The following is a 24,025-nucleotide window of genomic DNA, read 5'->3' as shown; positions in this document are numbered from 1 at the left end:
TTTTTATGACAATGGAACCAGTAAAATTATACTGACACAGTCTTGGAGTGGTGTTGGTATTAATTCAGAGAGACATAGAGGTAAAGCGCTTAGCACAGTAAACACAGTGAGCGCTCAATAAACAGTATTGTTACCAAGATTTTTTCTTACATTTTGGGTATTTTGGAATAATAATTAAAAAGAAATAAGCAGGGAGCATAGGCCAACAAGAATTAGCATATGAGAGGAAACATGCACTGTACAAGCTATAGCCCAGAAAATATGAGGCTTCATTTATGTTCGGCTGACTTTTGAACAAAGGTGAGCCATGACATAAAAAGGAACAATACGCTGTTCGATACAATAGTACCAAGAGCATGAATATGGGGACAGAGCAATCAGGCAAGACTATCTCAAACATTCTGCCTCCAAAGTCTTCCCACATGTGTTGTACTGACATAGACTGAAACCCACACCCGGCTGGACTCTCTCTATGTTAAATGGTACCTTATTCTTTTTCAGGGAATCTTTCTCTGTCCCTTGTTTGCATTTTTTGTTCGCTGTGAAGATGTATTTTATGTCACCGTCCTCAAAGGTGTATGGGTCATTGACTTCTCCCAAACCGTCTCCAGGTTGTTGTGATAGAGGCAATGGGTCAAGGAAGTGGAGTGGCTGCATCTGGGGCTGCTTGTCTTGCCAGATTTTAAACCGTTTGTGAGGTTGTGCTAAGAGTCTGAAAGAGAGAACAAATGACAATTTAAGCAAGAAGCATAAAAAGATTAGATTTTTTTTTAAGCAACATTTAATGATTTAAAGCATTTGTAAAGCTTAAACTAAACTTTAAAAAAAACACCTAAAAATTCACCTACAAGTGTATTTTAGAGATTGTATTCACAATTAAATAAATCTCAGTAGCTTTTATCAAGAACATATACTTTTGTCTCTGACTCCATGGATTCCACTTAAGAGCATAGGCGGGCTCTGACAACAGACTGTCCAGGTTCAAATTCCACCTGTGTCACTTACTAACTGCATGACCCTAGTTTCTTTCTCAGCTATGAAATTAAGGTAGCAATACAGTTGTGGTGAAAATTAAATGAGATAATCTGTGTAAACTGTTTAGAATAATGGGTAGCTCAAAAGCACTCTGAAGTATTATTACTAGATGTGTGACACATACCTGAATGCATGCAAAGCCTTCCTTAAAAGTGTCAACATACAAAGAGGGCACTGACCGCAGTATGGAAGGTCCCATAAAGCTATATTCTTTGATTAACAAACAGCAGGCCAAAAATAAAGCGATACTAGTATAGCTAATCCTATGATGAAACCTTTTTATGCCAGCATTTAAATAATGACATGTGTGTTAAACCTCACAATGGATAAAGCATTTGACTTTTAAACATTTTCCAAATGCAGAGTCTAGAATGGTGAACAAAGGCCTCTTCAATTTTGGATCTGAAGGCCCCGATTCTTGGGAACCTACGGCCTTGGCCTTCTGATGGGTGATCAGGTGGATGGGGTGGAGAGTCACCTTACCTTTGCAATGCAGTGCTCTCTGAGTTTACCTCCATTTTGGCATCACATCTCTCACCCTGGAGCTCTGGAGGCCGGAACTCAGCATCATCAACGGATGGGAGATGATAACTATGCCACCACTTATCTGATGACTCTGGGTTCGAGGGCCTAATCCCACAATATAAGGCGGTCTCACTGACCTCTGCCATCAGAGGCAGTCTTTGGCCTACGAGGACAGCTCTGTCATCCAGAGTAGACAACTGCTGGAGTTCTAGCCCATTTCCATAGAGAGCTGGATTCACAGGGACAGATGGTGGGTCCAAGTTCTCCGTTTCCTGACCTCGTGGCTGAGGGCTGAGTGTTGGCGGCAGAGGGGAAATAGGGGAATGAGGTGAATCCATAGGATTCAGATTCATTTGCTTGCTTGTGTTTCTGGAAGGCACGGCCACTTGCTTATCATACTTCCTACTGCTTGCCACCTCCAAGGAGGAGTCTATCCCCGCCAAGCCTAGCTTCTGTCCTGGTGGATCTTGCTCCATGCATAACTCTTCGGCCACAGAGGGCCGATGGTGAAATGGTATCAAGGGTCTCTTTTGCAACTTGTCTCCCTTTTCCTGTCTTTCTGTTGTTTTGTGCTTAGAAGAAGCAGGAGGTGGTAAAGATGAAGATGATGATGGTCCTGCACTGAACCCTGGTTGTGATATTGTGGGAGGTCGACTGGGTCCTACTGCACAACGTTTTAAAAGTTTATGCCTGAAATGAGAATTAAAATGAAGTCCGTAAATACACAGATGAAAATAACTGCATCATTCTAATTACAAAAGAGGTGCCTCTAACAAGGTTATGTCTTTTTAAGCACACATTATATGCAATAATACATCTAAATGGACTCTGGGTGTTAAATATATTGATAATGACTAAAAACTGCAACACACCCTGACAGAATATGATGAACCAATTACATACAAGTTAAGTAGATAAGAGATGAACTTAAGAAACATTAATTAATATGCTGCTAACCTCTACAAAAATACTAATTTGAAAATCCCCAAATCTTTCAAATTTGGTGAGGGCCTCAGACAATCTATTCATATTAAAACCAACAGTAATGAGATCATCTGTCAAAAAAAGAACCAAAAAAAAAGCTTCTGATTTCTATTTTACAACACTCTACTAACTCCAATATAGAATGGCTTATCCAAAAAAAAAAAAAAAAGGATGGTTTATAAAAGCTTATAGTGTTGTAAATCAGGAATAAGATAACTATGCAACTCTCCCCCAAAGTGTGAAACTAAGGGTCAGTTTTAAGAATATTTAATAGGGGGACTTCCCTCGTGGCCCAGTGGTTGAGAATCCGCCTGCCAGTGCAGGAGACACGGGTTCGATCTCTGGTCCGGGAAGATCCCACATGCCGAGGAGCAACTAAGCCCGTGCGCCACAACTACTGAAGCCCGCGCGCCCTAGAGCCTGTGCTCCGCAACAAGAGAAGCCACCGCAATGGGAAGCCTGCGCACCACAACGAAGAGTAGCCCCCACTCGCTGCAACTAGAGAAAGCTCGCGTGTAGCAACAAAGACCCAAAGCAGGCAAAAAATAAATAAATAAATAAATAAATAAATAAGAATATTTAATAGGATAAATATACTAGGAACCTTATATGCTACTATTATCCAAGAAAGAAGGGCTAAAAGACAACTTTGGATCTTACAGAAACATGTTAAAATGAGACAGAAGAAGAAGGTTGTGAGTGAATATTAAAACAACACACACATACAAATGCATCTGTACTATCTAAGCAGGAATAGCAAGTCTGCTCACATCCTAACACACTTCTTGGCAAGTATGCACGTGAGAAATTGCTCAGTAAGGGCCCACTAGATGATCCTAAGGTTTAATCTGTGCAAAAAAGTTATATAGCAGGTCAGCCAATTCCTCCCAATATATAAATCACTCCCAGGAAAAATGTAAGCTCTCCTGCTGGTGTATCAGTAACTCTCTGAGGCCACTAGGGTGGCATTAAATTACTGTTGCATTGCACTAAACAATGCCCTAGTGGGAAGTAAAATGGATTTGTGTGGCATAATGGGTTGGTTTAGTGGGACAGCAGGATGGCCACCCTGCCCCATAAGGCCGTTAAATAGTGTGAGGAGGGGACCATTCCATAATGGGTTCGGTAATCCTGCAGTAGATAATCTGAAAACACTCTTGCCAAAGTCTTTGCTACACTTAAAAAAAAAAAAAAAATCCTGACTTTGAAGAAGGTTGTCTGTGCATAAGGCTATTGTCAATAAGGCAAAAATTGGACTTTAAATCTCCAGGGCAAAGTACCACAGTAAGAGACGAATGTCTCATCTGAAAATATCTCAATTATCTCAATATCTTCTAAGGGTGCTTACTTTAAGACCTAGGCTCTAAAAGTCTTTCACATAAAACTTTTTGATTTGGATTTTCTCAGAGAGCATTTAACCACACCAGTCCTTTGATAGATATTTTATAGTAGCCTCTTCAAAGTAAGGACTTTTTGCAAAGTGGATAATCTTTTTTTTTTTTTTTTTTGAAACAACAAATTCATCGGATAGGATTAACAGCAGATTACAGAACAAAGTACTTGTGAACTTGACGACGTAGCAACAAAAAATGTCAAAGGAGAAGGCAGAGGAGCAGCAAGAGGATTCCAAGCATCAGTGAACTGTAAGACAACTTCAAGTAGGTTAACGTTCTTGTAATTGGAGTCTCCTAATGCAGGAAGGAGGTTCAGAAATAATGGGCAAAATCTTTTTCCTAATTTGATTAATAGTATAAATCCCTAGATCCAAGAAGAGAGTCCAAAGAATTTTTTTTTTTTTACTTTAAAATGTATATCTCAGAAATAACTAATTTTCTTGTCAACTGCATTATTATGAAGTTTCATCAAATCTTTAACCGTGGTCATTTTTAAGTCTTTTGTCATTTACAGACAGTTCTGGGTGTACTCTGATGCTTTTGTAAATATGTTCTTATAAAAGTGTTTCATCTTCAGGAAATTCATGGAAAAGACTCTGACAAGTACAGGTTTCTGGTAACTGACTGTACTGCTGAACTGAATGAATAAGCATTTTCAGAACTCTAATGAAAAACTGATGAACTCATAAAAGTGCTAACAAAAGATCAAGATGAAAAAAAAAAAATTAATTACATGGGACTGAGTGAACTGATGAGGATGAGTATAATTTTTGTGACTTTCTGTTTGAATTTTTAAAAAAAAGAAAAAATCCCACAAGGACTCAGAGGCAAAGAATATACAAATCAATTTTCACCGCAAAGTAAAGAAGCTGTTACAGTGGAGGATTACTGGACTGAATGTCAATATTATGACATAGTATGAGTGTGTTTCATGTTTGGTAATTGCAATCATTGTTGCTTTTGTTGTGGTCATCCATGTACAATGCTTGGTGTCAGTCTATTTATCTCTTGTAAAAATAAAATACAGTGTGTGTGTGTGTGTGTGTGTGTGTGTGTGTGCAAAGTGGATAATCTTATAACGTCATTTTTTTTCAATTGCATTTAACAACTCAACTACATTGTGGAATGGTTAGAATAAGGGATACACCAGTAAGTAAGAGACCATCACTGCAAATCTGTGAACAGGTAAGGGACCTCATTGAAGCAGGCAGCAGGAAGAGTGGGCTCAGAAGGCTAACTATATGAGTGGTTTGGCCTTAATGGGAAGGAAATCAGAGGCAGGGCCAAATAGTGTAGAAACACATGGTGACTAAAAGAATAAGGAAAGTAGAATGACTATAACAGACATTTCAAAGGAAATCATTGTGAAATGCAATGATAAAATTGATCTAGACAATTAAGAAAAATAAATAAATGATAAAGTTTCTAGGCTGAGAAGGGGAAAACTGCGACAAAAATGACTGCAATCGGGTACCTGGTTTGTGAGGAACCAGGTATATCGATATTAAGGGTTTATCTTAAAAGCACTCCCCAAAATACAAGAATAGAGTACATGTAAGAAGTCAGGTCTAAAGATAAACATTTAGAAGTCAATGGAATAGAATGCATATCTACAAATAAGACCTGAAGGGTATAAGAATTTGGTGAGGAAATGGAGCAATAACTCCGGAGGACAGAAGAAAAAGTGTTATTTGTTTATTTACACTTCAGGTAAAAATAATGCAAGGTAGTAAATAAAAATGTGATAGAAATCAGTAAAAAAGTTATTTTTAAAAAGTGAAAAAAATCTAGATTAAGGAAAAGAGCAGGAAAAATAAGATGAAGGCACAAGTGAAGTAAAATACACTAAAATTTTTATCCTATGTACTTTCTAAAGGTGGACCATAACTTGGCTGTAAGCTGTTTAGAAGTCACTGTTAACAGGAAAATACTTTTTGTCACACAATTTACAATGGCCTAGAGATGAAAGTAAACCAGGTATTCAGCTGGTATACCACACCTATCCTGAGACTAGAGAGATTCTCACGTGCTCAGAAAGAGGACCCTTAATGAGCAAATAATATCATTGAAAACATCCTCCTTGAAAAATCGAAGAGTTTCATAAAGTACTTACAGCATCTCAACAAAAAGCTGACTACCAAGGCAGAGCTTGATAAAAGAGAATCAATTTATAGGGAAGGGGGAACAGGAAGAAGCTGTCAAAACTGCTGCCTAAGTGTACAAACACACATGTGCACACGTGTGTGTGTGTGTGTTTGCAGAGATTCTCGGGCATCATGACCGCCTCCCTAGCCCAAAGCCTATTCATATGTGCCACATTAAGAACCCCGTGATCTAAACTAGAGAAATGAATGGCCATCTTCCAAGTACACTTATCTCAACTGACCTAAGTATTGAGCAGTATCAAATGGAAGCAAAGATACTCTAAGTTGCTCACTAAGTGAATAATCATCACCACATGCTCCTACAGTCAGCTGAGCTGGCAGGGGAGGGGGGTAAGGCTGATATACACTTAAGAAATTTAAGAACCCCCATGAAAATCTGTGACAATAAGATTCTCTATTACCCCAAGGAGTGATAAGTCAAGGGAATATAAATGAGGAGTGCAAAAATTTTCTACAGAAAATAATTTGGGTTTCTATTCAAATATCTAAATGAATGAGCAACAATTTTAGTTTTTAGCAGGTGTTATTACCACATACCTACTTCAGTCACCAAAAAACACGAGCACCAACAACAAAAATTTTCTATGAAAGGTCTATTTAATCCAAATCCTATTAATTCAAGCCAACCTGCTTGATATTTATCTCAACTTCATAATTAAGAGTAATTAAATAAACTCAGTTAAATGGCAAGAGATTGTCTTGTCAAACTGATGCTTTCAGTTCTGAAGAAGTTATCCTGAAGAAATCTGTGGGAGCAATTTGGTAACAGGGCCAGTTGTCTAAAAAGGCTCATTCTGAGTCCCGACAATAAAACTGTAGCATCTGCATAGAAGAAAAACACCAAGCTTTTTTCCATCACTGGAAGCAGAAGATTTAAAACCAAACAAAGCAGGGACTTCCCTGGTGGTCCAACGGTTAGGATTCCGCGCTCCCAATGCAGGGGGCCCGGGTTCGATCCCTGGCCAGGGAACTAATCCTGCATGCCGCAACTAAGAGTTCACATGCCTCAACTAAAGACCCCGCAAGGCGCAACGAAGATCCCGCATGCCGCAACTAAGACCTGGCGTAGCCAAATAAATAAATAAATATTTTAAAAATAATAAAAAATTTAAAATAAATAAATACATAAATAATAAAGCAAAATGATGTAGAAGAAGTGGTCTGAGAGGCCAGGAGACAACCAACAAAATGTTCTATCAGACTGTTCCGCCTTGGCCCCTACCTACCTAGAGCAAGAACAGCTGACTCTTTGGGTTGGATCCACAAAATCCCAAGTAGCAGGACTGTTAGCAGGCTCTTCTTCAAGAGTTGGAGTTGACATCTGGCTCCTCCTAAAAAAGGTTAAATAATGTGGCTTGTGTAAACATTAGATAATATCCATACCTCTGCGGGGGAAAATGTTAGAAAGACATGAATACATTTTACACAATAATGGTATCTTGCTGATAGACGATTGAGAGCAACTCAAGGTGGGAGGTTGCGGGGGTGGGAAAGGCAACTACTACTGCCATGCCCTAGAAAAGTCAGGATTCCAAATATTTTTATTTAAGTTTAATATACATTTTAACATGGGTGGTACACATAGCAATTAAAACACTACCCGGCACTATTATCTGTTGTTTTTTAAAAAGTCACCTAAATTCTGCAGAAATAACCTAGATTTTAAAAAATTATCTTTTCACAGCATCTATGAATTATATACCCCCAGACTGTTTAAATCACTCTTAAAACACCTATATTTACTAGCATTTAAGGGCAGCACTCCACACGAGTGATGTGAACTAAAACACAAGAATCAAAAATATCTCCTGCATGTCACTAATAATTGGTAGCAAAAAGTAGATGTCTACTACTGCATAAATAAGAACAGTGCGCAGTATTTCTGTACTGTTGATTTTGCTATAGCTGATATTGCAAAGTGTTTCACTGATGGCTCTGCAAGGACTTCGCTTGCTCTCCACCCTCCCCTGCCTTTCTGGGTGTCTCACTTCCCTGTTCGGTGCTGCTGATAGAAGGGCTCTGATTTGTTAGACTTGGTGGAAAGGTTAGTGGTGATAAAAATCAAAGATGGTAAATAAAAGGAAAAGAAAAAGAAAATGTTAACATGGAAATTGTCTAGGCATTGCAGACATACGTGAAAATATCTGTACCAATAATTCTAAAGGAAAGGATCATTTTAAAGTGAATAGAGATATCTTTTAAATCTAGAACTTGACATATGATTTCCCATTGCAATTATTTTAGATTTTTTTCTACTAAATCTTCTTTAGTAGCCTATTCTAGAGCCAACTATTTGGGAAATAAATATATAGTAGGAATTTGCTAAAAGCTAGGTCCAAAGGACAGGTTTTAATTGTGTATATAAAGCTTTGAATAGCAGTCACTGAAGAAACACTTAATTGGCTTCTAAATGAGTTCTTAGGAATTACTGACAAGAATGTCCATATTTATTCTGCTCCAGAGAATGAAGACTCTTTTGTTTACCTGTATCAGTCAAAAAGTTGGACATCTCAGTCATATCAAAACAGATGTGAAAATATGCTGAATATGTTCATGTAAATCTTGATAAGCGAAATAGTATTTACTGACTACTGTTTGACATTATCATTCATGCAATTAAAATAATCACCAGCCATCTCTTCTTAGAATCAATTCCTCTTCTTTTCCAAAAATATGTTAAGGAAGGAGGGAGGTCAGAGGGGATGGACGGGAGGGAGGTGGGGCAAGGAAGGGAAGTTGGGTAGGGGAAGAAAAGAATTTCCCCAAGTCAACAAACAGAAGCACAGCAGCTACTACATACCCCTCTAATTGTCATCAGTTCAGTTCAGAAATGCATTGTCAATTAAAGCATGAGGCTAATGTATAATAGAAAACATGGCAAAGAAGGTCATTTCCCTTTGTAAACAGGAAACATTCATTAGTAGGTATACAGGTAAAAACCAAACCCACAATTACTGTCCTGACACTCAGAGTGAATCTCTGAGCCAGCTGTGCTAAAAAATGTCAGATGAACACCATGACAATCTTGAGATGATCAGGAACTTCAAATTTTTCCTGGATAGTCAAATTATTTTAACATCTTTGTTTTGAATTTTACCCCATTATGTTCAAAAAGATGAACTAACAATCCCGTTGACCCCCTCAGGGTTTGGTCACACAAGAGCACAATGTGATTGATCCTCTTCATGTAGTAATAAAAGACATGGTTACTAAACCACCATCCAGACAGAATGCAAAAAACATACTTGGGCTGCGTTCTGTTGAGGATGCACTCCTTCCACACTCGGTGGACCATGTGGTTGTGGAGCTTTGGAGGGATCTTCCCCGACCTCTTCGGGCTGTGCACAGTTATCATCCCCCCGTCGTGGGAACCCAGCTGGCTGACAGCACTCTGTGTCCCTCCACTCTCACCTAGGAAAGACAGACAATTTGGAATGTCAGAATTTTCTGAAAAGGTCTCCTAGTGCACAGACTGCTGGCTTATTTAACATAAATATATAATTGTTGAAACTGATCATGTAGCTTTGCTGCTACCCCCCCTGACAATAACACTATCTGTAGCTATGAGTAAATTTGCATCAGTATGGCTTTCAATCGCATCAATACTCACACTCACATACCCTCAATGGCACATCCATCCAGAGGCATTCCTACTCCACAGGTATCGGAGACAATTTACATGGGAGGATTCAAACATGACAATATTAAAGCTATAAACATGCATGGGTTGTTTGAATTTTTAAAGCCCAATGCAGTAACAAAACAGTAGAGGGAGCTTTATGCTCATGTAGCTAAATGGCTGTGTAACATCTGCACGCAGTGACCTGGGTAGGAGAAAGAAATTCTTAAGAAGGTCAAATCTCAAATTTGTGTATGGAACTGTTCATCCTTATGCCTGACACTACTTATGAAAGCTTAATACTAAAACACTGAAAGAAGTTGACCCAACATTTTATATCAGAGGATTAAAAATTCACTGGTTTCTCTCTAATAACTCCACTTAGTTTTTCCAACTGTACTTGGTATTGTAATCCATTTTCTACTATGTCTACTATAATTGCTGATAATACTAGTTATTGGTTATAAGTATTTTACTACTTCCGTCTCATACAAGACAAATACTGAAGTCAATTTCCAGTATTAAATTCTGATTCAACTACTTTTATCTATTTGAGTTCATAAACATATTGTGGGTTTTACTCTTGATAGAACTACGATGCAAAACATCTTGATTGAAATAATCAATTTTAAGCACTCTGAAAGGCCTCCACTCTCGTGTGAAAAAGAAAGAAACAACCTTATATCACAAACTAATATTCTTGGTATCACTGCAATACAACCATTATATGAGTTGAATGGTTAGTCTCAGCTCTATTTTTTAAAAAAAGAAAGAAAAAACAAACCCCAATGCTTACATTCTTAGAAACAGAAACTTGTTCCCCAGAAAAGTACTGTTATAATACAAATGAGATAAATTAACGGAGACAAGAAATTTGATCTTTCATTGCTACCTTTATCTGAAAAGTTCTCTGACTTGGTTCATGGTACAAAATAAATCATTTTGATTTTACAGTGGATTTTCAAATGCCTATTATAAAACTAGGCAAAGTGAAGAAACAAACAGAAGTAGATAACATAGCCCTTTGCCCCCAAACACCCTACAATACAGCCAAACAGATCGTAAATCCATGGTATCATAAGGGAATTATTTATGACGAAAACAGGAGAGGGCATGGGGAAAGCAAGCCACAGAATCTTTTCTGATTAAAGTTGGGTTAATGCTTTTCAGTAGCTTTTAATGATTTAACTAAAATGTGAGTTAGACCTTATATGGAATTAAATGAGAACTGTACTCCATGCTGTTAAATGCATATTGAATGTTTCTTCTCACAATTATCTCCATAAACAGAAAACGCAAGCTGATGTACCTATCCACACGAGGCAGAACTGTTTGGCCCTCCGAGAATCCATGCTAATCTAGGAGACTCCTGGCCATTTTAAGGGGCAAAGTAGCCCACTTTGTCCTATGTCTAGGAAAACACGGCAGTGCTCAACATCAGTCAAGTGCAGAGTGACAAGGTTGAGCAGGGCTCTTGCTGATGGAGTATTAGGAGTCCTAAGCTGTAAGTCAACGTTATTATGATGTATAAACTTGGACAAATTAATTTTATGACAAATATATCAGTCACTTTTATTTAGTTTTTTTTGTTTGTTTTTGGGAATGAGGAGGCATCAAGAGATTTATTTACCCAGGGCCTAGCACAATGACATACACAGAGTTAGAAGGGAAGAAATCTGAATATCTATGGTTACAAAGTACACACTTGAAACCCACCATAACAAAACAACTTCTTCTTTTTTGTTTAGGTTTTCTCTCTCTCTTTTTTTTTTGCCCCACACGGCATGTGGGATCTTAGTTCCCAGACCAGGGATCGAACCCGTGCCGCCTGAAGTGGAAGCACAGAGTCCTAACCACTGGACCGCCAAGGAAGTCCCCAAACTTCTTTTTTCTGAATTATGGATTTAGAGTTCTAAACTGATCAAAGGTCAAGGCATCATGCACACAGCAGGCCTTCAGTTTTAAGATGAACACAAATTTCACTAAGTACCAGGCAAAACAAAAACAAATACTACATAAGTTGTCATAAGTTTAACTGTTAAAAATCCAAATCCAAACTTTGATATGAAATATGATTAACATTTTTCAAAATACTGATAATTCTAGACTTTTTATTAATATATCTTCTCTATGATATTATTATAAAAAACTGTACAAGTATTTTTATGCTTTTTCAGTTTAAAGTAGTTTCAATAAAAACTGATTGATGGTAAATCCTTTCATAAGAGATCATCCAAATTCTCTGCTCTACCATATTAGAGCCAGACGTAGTACATTTTTTCACCATCTTAGCAACTACAAGGCTCTTAAAAACAAAGGCTAGGGACTTCCCTGGTGGTCCAGTGGCTAGGACTCCACGCTTCCACTCCAAGGGGCAGGGGTTCGATCCCTGTCAGAGGAACTAAGATTCCGCAAGCCATGTGGCACGGCCAAACCCTTCCCCCTCCCCACCCCATCCCCCAAAAAACCCAAAGGCTACGTGTTGTCCATTTCTATGTCTCCCACACAGTATCTGAGTAATTCCTTCCAGGTAACTTAATACTGTGTGCTGAAACTGGAGTTTTGAGCACTGCTTTAAATTTCTTACACTACTGTTTGTATACTGCTTTATTGTTTACCAAGCACTGTCAAGTACATGATCTAATATGCATAATAACCCTGGAAACTATATAGTATTTAACAGAGGAAACTGGTGTTCAGAGCAAGTATGAGAATTAAATAAGGTCACTCACCTAGTTGAAACTACAGCTAGGTTTTAAAATTAGATTCAATCACAAAGTCTATACTTTTCCCCAATATATTATTTAACCATGAACATTTACTGAATGCCACTACATGCCAAGCGCTATGCTAGAAACTCTGAAAACCTGTCTTATCTAACCCTCACGAAAATTACCACGTGATGAGCATGTATCATGCCTGAGAGTCTGTTTTCAAAGTTTAGCAGCCAAGGCTTTATCTACTCTGATGCTCCTGCCAACACGGCCCACATTAAATACCTATAATTAATCTCATTTCAGCTCAAGTATGATGAGTATCCTTTTCTTAGTGACTAGATTTTCAATTAAAATGAAGTCAACTACAACAACAAAAAAGTTAATATAGGATATATACTACTCAACAAAGAAGGCAACATTCTCCCGAATTAAACAATTTCTGTATTTTTCCAAGAAGGAAGAATGTTGAAATTGACAAATTTTTCAAATGTAATTAATATTTGTCATTACTGTAGACAGATTATTGAAAGGACAAGGCATTTATTCAGAGATCCTGGATGTTAGACTAACTTTATAATATAATAAGGAAAGAGAATTCATCCAAGACTTGTCACTGGCTGGCAACAGCCAACTAGGCAAAGGCATCAACTATTCTCTGATTTCGTATTTTCCATTTGTTTTTTTTTTTAAAAAAAAAAGAAAGAAAAGCAACTCACATCTTGTCTCCTAAATGCACCCACATCAGTATAAAAGAGCAGATGCACGTGGAGAACTTACGAGAAACAATTAAACTGTGTAATTGGAGTAAAGACTAATACAGGCACAATTAAAATTCTGAAGCTCATAAATTCTGTTTGTTTACAATTTTCCTTCTCCATTTTGTAGAATCACCACATTACTCTATCTCCATCTCTTCCACCAGGAATTTCTCAATGTGTTTTCTCATCTGTTCCATGGCAAGGGAACTACATGATTTTCTGGGATCTCTTCCACCCAGGAAGAGATCCACACCCGGACTGTACTCACCTATGACAGCCTGTTCTGGAGAGGTGGGCGGGGTGAGCGGCATCCCACAGTTACTTGGGTCCTTCACACTACCAAGTCCCTGCTGCCCAACTGTAATATGGCCTCCGGTACCAGCAACACTCTGAGGAACTGGGAGGTCATTCTGAGAGATCAAAACAAAAGCTGAAGGATAAACCATCCGAACACCACCTGTGAGGAAAGAGAGAGAGAGCAGCAGGCCTGAGAAAAAGTCCACATTCAACCGCCAAATTCATTATTCCAGTGGTCAGAGTCAAAACTCACTAGGTACTGCCAAAAGTGATAGGTTTCGTCCTTTCATAAGTTAATAGCTATTTAAACATGTGTTCCAACATTATCATAATAGCATTTGGAATACGGGGACCATTGGTGCTTCAGGCAAGATAACTACTCAGCAAATACCACTGTGTCAAGAGAATTCAAAAAGATGGGAAAATTATGGAGATTATTTTTGATGAATCTCAATGATTATCTTTTTAAATTAAGGAAGATGAAGAAGATAGAATTAAGTTCTTCAGGCAAAATATTTTCTCTTACCAACAATTACTTCTACTGCCACGGGGAAATCATCATCATACCCCAACTCCTCCTCTTCTTTCAATTCTTCTTTCTTTTTCAGCACCATTGGGTAGAAATACTGCCATTCCTCAATCAACTTACGGGTGGCTGGGTCTGACATCTTGTATGCTTGGCCTGTTAGCGTGCCATTTAAGCCATAAGGACTTACCAGTACTAAAGCAGAGAGGAGAAACATATGTTACAGATCACAGTAATAATTCCTGCTTAAGTGTAATGCTACATGTATGGTAATTTTTAGGGTGAAGCATAGTATCACTTAATGTATATTGCTCTTTATTTCCTAACTCCTTTTAAAGTGTAATTTTTAAAACTTTCTCATTTTAGTACTTCTTATTTATATGCCTCTCAACTCAAATCAATTTTTGAAGGAAATCAGATGGGGGAGGTATAACACTGTCTGACAGCTATATCAACACACATTATATAAACTACCTATACATTAAAGCATATAAACATCTGTTTGGTAATAGCTTATACAATGTGAATACTGAATCTTCCATGACAGAAGAAGACCATTCAATACACATACCCCAAAACCAGTCTAGGACTTGAACATTCTTCCTATGTTTCCTGAGACTTCCTAAATATTTGAGGTAATTTTAAAATAATATATACATAAAACATCTAGTAGCAGGAAAGTCTTAATGGACCAAGTCTGAAACATAATATTATGTATAATTTCAATTATGACTGTTTTGGAGGTCTGCTGATTAAACAACTCTAAATAAAATTTATTTTACGCAAAGTAAAGGACTCAAAGTCCCTCTCTCTTATTCTTTCACTGTTTGACCTTGATGTCATTTTCACTGAGCTAGACACAAAAATGTAGTTAATGTAATACTGTATAACTCAGCCAGTTCTTAGTCTCATGGTGAGTATTGTGACCTTCCGAATAACACTTTTCTGGGGATAAAGGTCACTTTTCCTTAATCCTGATTTATAAAAAAATCTCAGCATAGGCATTAACTGGGAGGTCCTTTTTTGGGGATGGCTTTATTTTTTTAACAGCTGGATGATGTATCACATCAATCAAGACAGAGATGGCTGTAGACATCACATATTTCGTGTTGCTTTCTGCTGTTCCGTACTGATCCAAATGGGATAAAAATACTGATCTAACCAACACACACAATCAAGGGCAATTTTCCTGTTTTAACACTTCTTGGAAATCTCCACATCAATATGGTTAATTATGTTCACTATAATTATCTATATGCCAACACCTGCCCTAAGAATGTACCTTCTCCGCACCAATCACGGGAAATAGGCAGGATAATGCCCCACAAAGTCTTCCATGATTCAAGGTATTAGTAAGAAACCATTAAGATTTAAAATAAGTAGTCTATAGGGACCTGGTATTGCCAATACTATCTTTCCTCATGACTAGTAATGCCCTCTGTTATTATCATAAGTAAATGCTTTTATTTTGCTTGACAAAATCTAAAGTCAGGGACTTCCCTGGTGGCACAGTGGTTAATAATCCTCCTGCCAATGCAGGGGACACGGGTTCGAGCCCTGGTCCAGGAAGATCTCATATGCCGCGGAGCAACTAAGCTCGTGTGCCACAACTACTGCAGCTTGCGTGCCTAGAGCCTGTGCTCCACAACAAAGAGAAGCCACGGCAATGAGAAGTCCACGCACCGCAACAAAGAGTAGCCCCCGCTCGCCACAACTAGAGAAAGCCCGCGCACAGCAACGAAGACCCAACGCCAAAAAATAAATAAATTAATAAATAAATAAATTAATAAATTAATTTAAAAAATCTAAAGTCAGATGATCCTCACTTTCAGAGTCAAGGAAACATAGTATTTAAATAATCTCATGTATTACTATCTGAACTGCCTTTTAAATGACTCTAGAAGAAGGAAACACGGTATTTAAATAATCCTGACACAGTATTTAAATAACACAGTTTTAAAATATGCACATACTGTACAACTCTTAAGTGTACGGTTTGAGAATTGGGTCGTTTCGAATTACATAGCAGTTCATACATAAAACATCCAAAAACTACAGAATAATAAAGTAGATAGCTTAAAATGTGTTGCAAGATGGAGGAAAATGTAGGCAATAATCAGGACACAATTACATGAGGTTCAATGTTCTTTTTTACCTTAAAAAAAACTTAATAATCTTTAAGGTAAGAAAAAGATGCTTTCATCAAATTAAATCAGAATAATTTGTAGGAAACCAAAAAGCCATCATAAATAATATGCAGGCTAAACACTCATTTGACAAACTATTATATCAATAAAAATACTTGTCAATTTTATTAAAAAAATTTTTTAAATTACATTTTGTGATATACTAAGACTGTTTCAACCAGACATCGCTAGAACTGATAAATTAGATTGAACTAAAAAAGATATTTCTATATGGTTCAATTTAATATTATAACATTTAAAAAGAGTTATCCATAGAAAATTATGAATTCCAAACACAAAACCAAAGCTTTAGAATGCACATCTAGAGAAAAAGGGACAAAGCATTATTTTGGTGATATCCAGGTAATTAGTTGAGAACTAATGAAAATATGAATGTAAGTTAAATTACAACCAAATATCTACAAACAATGTAGTCTATAATTAAAAGAAAATAAGATATTAATATCAATGAAGAAACTACATACTACACAACTCTAGAAATTTGATTTTGGTTGAAATTTCAAATAGTACAAAGTTTAACAGTAATTTTCTGTAAGTCATTACATTCCTAAAACCATGGGACAATGAAAACCTTTAATTTATAATATTTGTCAATTACACACTGGATTATATTTTTCAAATACTTATTAATCCTCTTTTGATATAAAGGAAATTCTCCACATTTTATTCCTCAATACGCATAAGACCATGTCGTACGTGAGAAGCTTTCAGTAAAAAACTAGCAAGCTATTATCACTTACTTGTGGTCTTCTCTTTCTTCTTCAGAAATCGATCCTTATTGCTTAGCTTAACTATTCAAGACAGTATCTCATTCTGTAAAACGTTACTGGGAAAGGTGGCTATCCACTTGGTGGGGAGGGGTGGAGAGCAGGGACATCATCTTTTACTTACCTTGAAATGGTGCAGGTGAAGACTGAGCCATGTGTATATGCTCCTCATTGATCAAATAAATTGGCTGATGTTGGGCAATCTCCACACTTGTGCATACATTACTTTCCCCATGAAGAAAGAATGTGAAAGCACAGGACAAATGCTCACTAAAATAGAAAAAATGAGAAACTCAGCTCTACATTTTGGTAGGAAACAGGTGCTAGAGACAGGAACTACAGATGTGACACAGCTTTACCTTATTACCATCCAGCAAAGCCTGCCCCTGATGATATTAATAAGCACAAACTTTTAGTTGACTGTGGACAAATAACAATAACTTGACAAACTAAATTAAAGATGCCAGATAAATAGAAAAATTAGTTATGTTCCACTCTGAAATTGAAAGCTATTGTGCAGAATGCTTTCTGTTTCCTTTGCATAAAGTCTCCCATGCCACTATAAACTCCTAAGGACAGAAGAAAAATCATAACATTTTTCTACCTTCTCATGTATTACTATCTGAACTGCCTTTTAAATGACTCTAGAACAATGACAAAAGAGTTTTGCATATGTTTGGTATGACATAACAATAAGATCAAATTTACAAGCTTACAATGTTACAACAATGTTAAAATTATTGATCTAAAAACAGCAATCAACAACCCTGCTGTATGTAAATTCCCCATATACAACTGCTAAGGTAATATGAGCCTCTAAATGGGCTGGTAATCTATTATATTTAATTTTTACAATTTACCTCTGATCACAAAATTTTATTAAAGCATTCCACTTCTCCATTTTCCACACAGTTAGCTAAAAATTGATAAAAAATGATGTGTCTTGGAGAAAAATAATTTCAAAATTAATATAGTGGCACATTCTTTCAAAGTTGTTAACTTTGGCCCTAAGCCACCCATAACATCTCCATTTCTCAAGACAGCTTATAAGAACATTTGCCTGATGAACCAAAATCACTGTATTCCAGGCAACCACCATTTAAAAACTCATCTCCAACATTTCCTTCTTTTCAAAAGTTCTCTAAAATATTATAAAGTGTACTTTGAGTACTACTCAAAAAATTAAAATTTAAGTATAAAATTATAATGCTTTACAGAAAAACTGAAATTAAAATGATAAAATTTTCACTCTATCCCACAGTGAAGCATATATATTCTTCCTTGACAAGTATGTTGAGATGATCTGAGAAAATTTTGTATTTTACTAGAATGTGAAGCTTCGTCAATAGGAAACACCTAGTCTTGATATTTGGGTATTTAGCACAACAAAGTATCTTTTTTTAAAAAAATTTATTTGTTTATTTATTTATTTTTGGCTGTGTTGGGTCTTCGCCTCTGTGCGTGGGCTTTCTCTAGTTGCGGCGAGCGGGGGCCACTCTTCATTGCGGTGCGCGGACCTCTCACTGTCGTGGCCTCTCTTGTCGCGGAGCACAGGCTCCAGACGCGCAGGCTCAGTATTTGTGGCGCACGGGCCCAGCTGCTCTGCGGCATGTGGGATCTTCCCAGACCAGGGCTCGAACCCGTGTCCCCTGCATTGGCAGGCAGATTCAGGCTCAGTATTTGTGGCTCACGGGCCCAGCTGCTCTGCGGCATGTGGGATCTTCCCAGACCAGGGCTCGAACCCGTGTCCCCTGCATTGGCAGGCAGATTCTCAACCACTGCGCCACCAGGGAAGCCCCACAACAGAGTATCTTAATGTTAAGATAGCAACTAAAATTTTGTTAAGAATTTTGAAAAATTTAAACACCTCCTTAACACCATACATCTAAGTTTCAAGTTCACAAAGAGGAACAATGCATGTAATTTAAATGTATATAGGTATAAAGCAGTATCAATAGTAAAAATGTGCTGTCCTTTATTTATGGAAATGACACTGAAAACATATCATCCTCCATGCACAACATTATGCCAGGCACATAAGAACACCAAAATATAGATCAACTGATTGTGGATTTGTAATTTTCCATTTGGAAAATTCAGTGGAGGAGTTGGAGCTGACTTATCCCTATTGTGCCTACTATCCTATGCAGTCATCAGAATATTTATAAGACAACTGGTTAGAGTTACAGATACTGAGTGAGTACAGCCCAGAGTATGTTCTCTTTCCACTGAACACAAATGCAACCAACATTTGTCTATCAACCAGTAAGTGAGGAGAATGGTGCAAGAAGCCTGAAGTGACAACAAATAAAATACGATCCTTGTCCTCAAGGAGCATATAAACTAACAAAAGATTGATATAAATGCATATTAACAAAATAAAGCCAAGCACAAATACAGAAATAGAAAAACCAAAATGCTATGGGAAGGCTAAAGGATACTAATTTTTTCAATTTGGAAGATCCAAATGCTTCAAGAAGATGAAATCAAATGAAAGTCTGATTTCAGTGTAGAGAGAAAAGAAAGAGAGGAAATATGAGGCAAGGAGTAGACGCAGTGAGAACAGGATATAGCTTAGAAATTCTAAAAGGAGGAGAGACATGACATGACGGGAAAGGAGTCTGGAAAAGAAGTCAGAGGTCACCCCTGAGACAACCAAAAGTCTTGCATGTAAAAAATAGCAGGGAGCCAATTTAAGGTTTGGTTTTAAAAGTCAGCTAAGTCTAAAGAATCGTGATAAAAACCTCAAAATAGCATTCATCTGAATTTGCTATGTCCCAAAAGACACAGAGAAGCACAAATGAAAAAGGTAGGAAGTGAATCAATGACCTATTTTTTATATTGATAACTTTAAAAACACAACATGTTTTTTAAAAGAGACAAAACTACACAAGAAAAAGAGCAAGTTATGGGTGAAATACAACAGAAGCCACCAGTAACTATATAATGTTTGGTATGTTACTTCACTGTTCTGATCATAGTTTCCTCATATGTAAAATCAGCTGCTGGCACAAATTGCTGGGCCCCCCAGAAGTTAATAATTCAGAAGGTCCAGGATGGGCCCCAAGAAGCTACATTTCTACCAAGTTCTCAGTGACGCTGCTGCTGCTACTCCTAGCCCATGGACCACACTTTGAGAATCACTGAACTTCATGGCACATAAACCTTTTTCCAGCTATAAAATTTATTTTTCTCTAATATTACATGAAACAAGAGGGCAAGGAGGACAACTCTGACACGAGAGAGTGGAATTCTCCTCTGACCTAGCAATACCACTTCTAAGACTTTACTCCACAGATAATACTATTGTTCCGTTATTAACTACAGCATTGCTTGTAATAAAGACTAAAACAGCCAAAATGCCCATTAGTGAAGGACTGGTTAACTAAACCATGATACATCCCTACAAAATAATACTGTGCAACCACTTAAAAGAAAATAATCAGGATACATAAAAACCTCCAACATAAACTCATAAAGATAAGGAAAAAACAAGGTACAAAACAGCCGTGAATAATATACTCCCATTTGTATAAAAATGGGAAAGTGGGGAGGAAAATGGATGCACACACAATTTGCTTACCCTGGCATACAATTTCTCAGAGTATACACTTAAAAACCTAATAATTTTGGTTGCCTTTGGGGAATGAAGTGGCATGACTCCAGGATAAAGAAAGAATTCACAATATTCTTTTATACTTTTTGCATGTGGGGCCACGTGTCACACAGAAGTAATGGAGGCAAGATCTGAAGGAAGCCCCTGCCTCTCATCTTGTGCAGTGTGCTTGCTGGCCCAACTAGAGGAATCCACAGCGTTTCATCTCGCCACATTTGGCTCTTAGTTGAAGCCTGCTGAGATCATCTTTGATTTTGATTCTGTTATCCAGCATATAGGATATTTAATCAGCAAGCCATCAATATCTTTATCCATGTCATTGCTAAAAACAGTGAAAAAGACTATACTGAGGAAAGAATCCTGTGTCATTTTATGAGGTAATTCCCAAGTTGCAAATTCTCCCAAGTGCTGTCACACATTTACTATTTCTTGTCTACAAAGGACAATCTAAAAGATTAATATGTCAAATGTCTTTATAAAATGCAGATACAGGGCTTCCCTGGTGGCGCAGTGGTTGAGAATCTGCCTGCCAATGCAGGGGACACAGGTTCAAGCCCTGGTCTGGGAAGATCCCACATGCCGCGGAGCAACTGGGCCCGTGAGCCACAATTACTGAGCCTGCGCATCTGGAGCCTGTGCTCCGCAACAAGAGAGGCCGCGATAGTGAGAGGCCCGCGCACCGCGATGAAGAGTGGCCCCCGCTCGCCGCAACTGGAGAAAAAGCCCTCTTACAGAAAGGAAGACCTAACACAGTAAAAATAAATAAATAAATAAATAGAATTAAAAAAAAAAAAAAAAGCAGATACATAACAACTACCATATTACCCTGACCTAGAAACCTGCCTAAAAGTAAAATTCAGGCAGTATGATACAGAAGTCAACCCACCTAATTTACAGATGAGAAAATAAGGATAAAAACTGTGGCTTGCGAATGCCATTCTTAGAAACACAGCTGGAATTAGACTTGAAATTTAGTGATCTTTCCTCTAGCTAGATTGTCTATAAATGAGAATACTACTTTCTATCTCTACCAACTTATATTTTTATTTAGGTAAATGAGATCAGAATTGTGAATGAACGGCTTCCCTGGTGGCGCAGTGGTTGGGAATCTGCCTGCCAATGCAGGGGACACGGGTTCGAGCCCTGGTCTGGGAAGATCCCACATGCCGCGGAGCAACTAAGCCCGTGAGCCACAACTACTGAGCCTGCGCATCTGGAGCCTGTGCTCCGCAACGGGAGAGGCCGCGACAGTGAGAGGCCCGCGCACCGCGATGAAGAGTGGCCCCCCCTCACCGCAAGTGGAAAAAGCCCTCGCACAGAAACGAAGACCCAACACAGCCAAAAATAAATAAATAAATAAACAAACAAATAAAATTAAAAAAAAAAGAATTGTGAATGAACACTGAAAACAAGTTCATTGATTACAATGAACTTTGTAACATTTATTACAAAGTTAGGAGGTAAAACTTATTACAAGCTTCATACATGTTCTTGCTTCTTCTCACCCATTACCCACTTTTACCTGAACCTTTAATCACTCAACTCCATCTATTTCATACACTCTCATCACCTGAAAATTGAAAAGGGCTTTAGAGATGATCAGGCTCAACCCCTTTCTAATTCGGGGGAAGGCAAATCTGTGCCCAAAGTTACACAATAGTTTAGAGCACAGCTGGAATAAGAATTCAGGTCCCCCTCTTACCATGGTGTTCACAGTGCATTCATGATGTTTCTACCTTTGATGTTTCTACCTTAGGTCAGTGCTACCTTCGCCCTGTATAATACATTCCATCATCAGCATGACCACATACTTCGTAACTTAAGTCACTCTCTGCATCATTTCTATTAACCCCCTACTGCCATGGACCAGAAGGTACTATTCAAATGAATACACATTGTAATTTCACCCTAACTAAAGTTGGAGCCTAACCCCTGTTCTTTTAGGGTGCTCCACTTAACAAATATTCCAACGTTCTCAGCTCCGTTTATTCTCCCCTCTTTACTCAGTAAATAAGGTCTGATGTAGGCAATTCTTCATTTAACCTCCTTTTTGCCTTAAACATGTGTGTAGTTACACTTACCTCACTCTTCCCCAGAGTCCTAGAGGATTACAGATTTCCTATTCTCTCTAAAAGTACTCCCATTCTCATTCTCTGCCACTCCTGAGTAGTCTTTATTTCTACCTCTTTACTTGCTCTTCACTTGAGCATGTTACTCCTTTAGGGCTCCTTTATCTTTCTCCCTCTATTGACTAAGATCAAATAATCAACATGTAAATAAAATGATTAGTATAATAGTAGTATTAATACTAATATCACTAAATAACCTGTCTATAAATAACTTTTGTGTTATAAAAGAAAGAAAAAAGAAAAAAGAAATAAATAATAAATATACTAAGATATAAAATAATGGGAGTGCTATTTTAAAAAGGAATAGGTCAAGAGAAAAATTTCTCTGAAAGAAGGGGGAGCATTTAAACTGAGGTTTGAATCTTAAGAAAATTATATGTGCAAAGATATTGAATTAGAGATATTTCCTTTTTAAAAGGAAAGGAAATTTAAAAAAGGAAATTTTTAAAGCATTTATTCTTTAAAAAAATTTTTATTAGAGTATAGTTGATTAAAAAAGGAAATTTAAAAAAATTTAAAAACATTTTAATGGCTGCATCATAGTGAAAATGAAGACAACTGTAAGATGAATTTGGAAATACGGATATAATTTGTTCCGTCTCTGCCTATCAAAAAGATAAAGATCATCAGAATGGCTGAAAAATAATAAATCCATCTATATAATGCTTACACAAGACATACAAAATCAAACCACACCAAAAAAAAAAAGAGTAGAAAATGATATTCCAAGTAAATCCAAATAAAAATAAAGCTGGTATAGAAACAGCAATAAACAAAATATTTTTAAAACTTCGGTTCATCATTACAGAATAATAAACAGAGGAATCCAATAAGAAATTTAAACAATCCTGAGTAAGTACACAGCCATATGGTATGCAACATAACTTAGAAATATATAAAGAAAAAAATGGTAGAATTACAAGGAGAAACTTATAAATCTTTGATAAATATTTTAACACACTTTTCTCAGTATTTAATAAGCAAATTATTCAGAGTACCAAAAAAAAAAAAAAAGACAAAAATATACAAGCTTAAATATATATGTTGGCTTTCAAGAAATAATCTATTCTCTTTCCAAGGACACATGGAAGATGTACAAGAAAGGACTGGGAACTAGGATACGAGACAAGTCCTAAATTTCAAAGAATTGATATCACACAGACTATACATTCTTTAATCACAGTGCAATTCAGTTAGAAGTGCAATTCAGTTAGAAATCAACAGTTTAAAAAATAAAGGTTAAAGTAAAACCCTTTGTTTGGAAACTTGAATATGTACTCCCTAAA

At 37.2% G+C, this 24,025-nt stretch overlaps 1 protein-coding gene across 2 annotated transcripts in view; it reads right to left on the bottom strand.

Annotated features, from left to right (window-relative positions):
• The window catches only part of MED13L (mediator complex subunit 13L), a 295,113-nt gene that overhangs the window by 43,907 nt on the left and 227,181 nt on the right, over positions 1-24,025 (bottom strand). For both annotated transcript variants that reach the window (XM_036874359.1, XM_036874358.1), the window contains exons 5-11: positions 17,119-17,264; positions 14,021-14,215; positions 13,466-13,654; positions 9,349-9,514; positions 7,330-7,434; positions 1,519-2,250; positions 487-712 (exon numbers count right to left, since the gene is read on the bottom strand). In XM_036874359.1, coding sequence (XP_036730254.1) covers positions 487-712; positions 1,519-2,250; positions 7,330-7,434; positions 9,349-9,514; positions 13,466-13,654; positions 14,021-14,215; positions 17,119-17,264 — 1,759 coding nt within the window. The remainder of the gene's footprint in view (positions 1-486; positions 713-1,518; positions 2,251-7,329; positions 7,435-9,348; positions 9,515-13,465; positions 13,655-14,020; positions 14,216-17,118; positions 17,265-24,025) is intronic.

Source organism: Balaenoptera musculus, chromosome 14, assembly GCF_009873245.2.
Source record: "Balaenoptera musculus isolate JJ_BM4_2016_0621 chromosome 14, mBalMus1.pri.v3, whole genome shotgun sequence".
Classification (NCBI taxonomy): domain Eukaryota; kingdom Metazoa; phylum Chordata; class Mammalia; order Artiodactyla; family Balaenopteridae; genus Balaenoptera; species Balaenoptera musculus.
The sequence above is the reverse complement of the archived record's forward strand: the minus strand, read 5'-3'. Positions and strand labels throughout refer to the sequence as shown.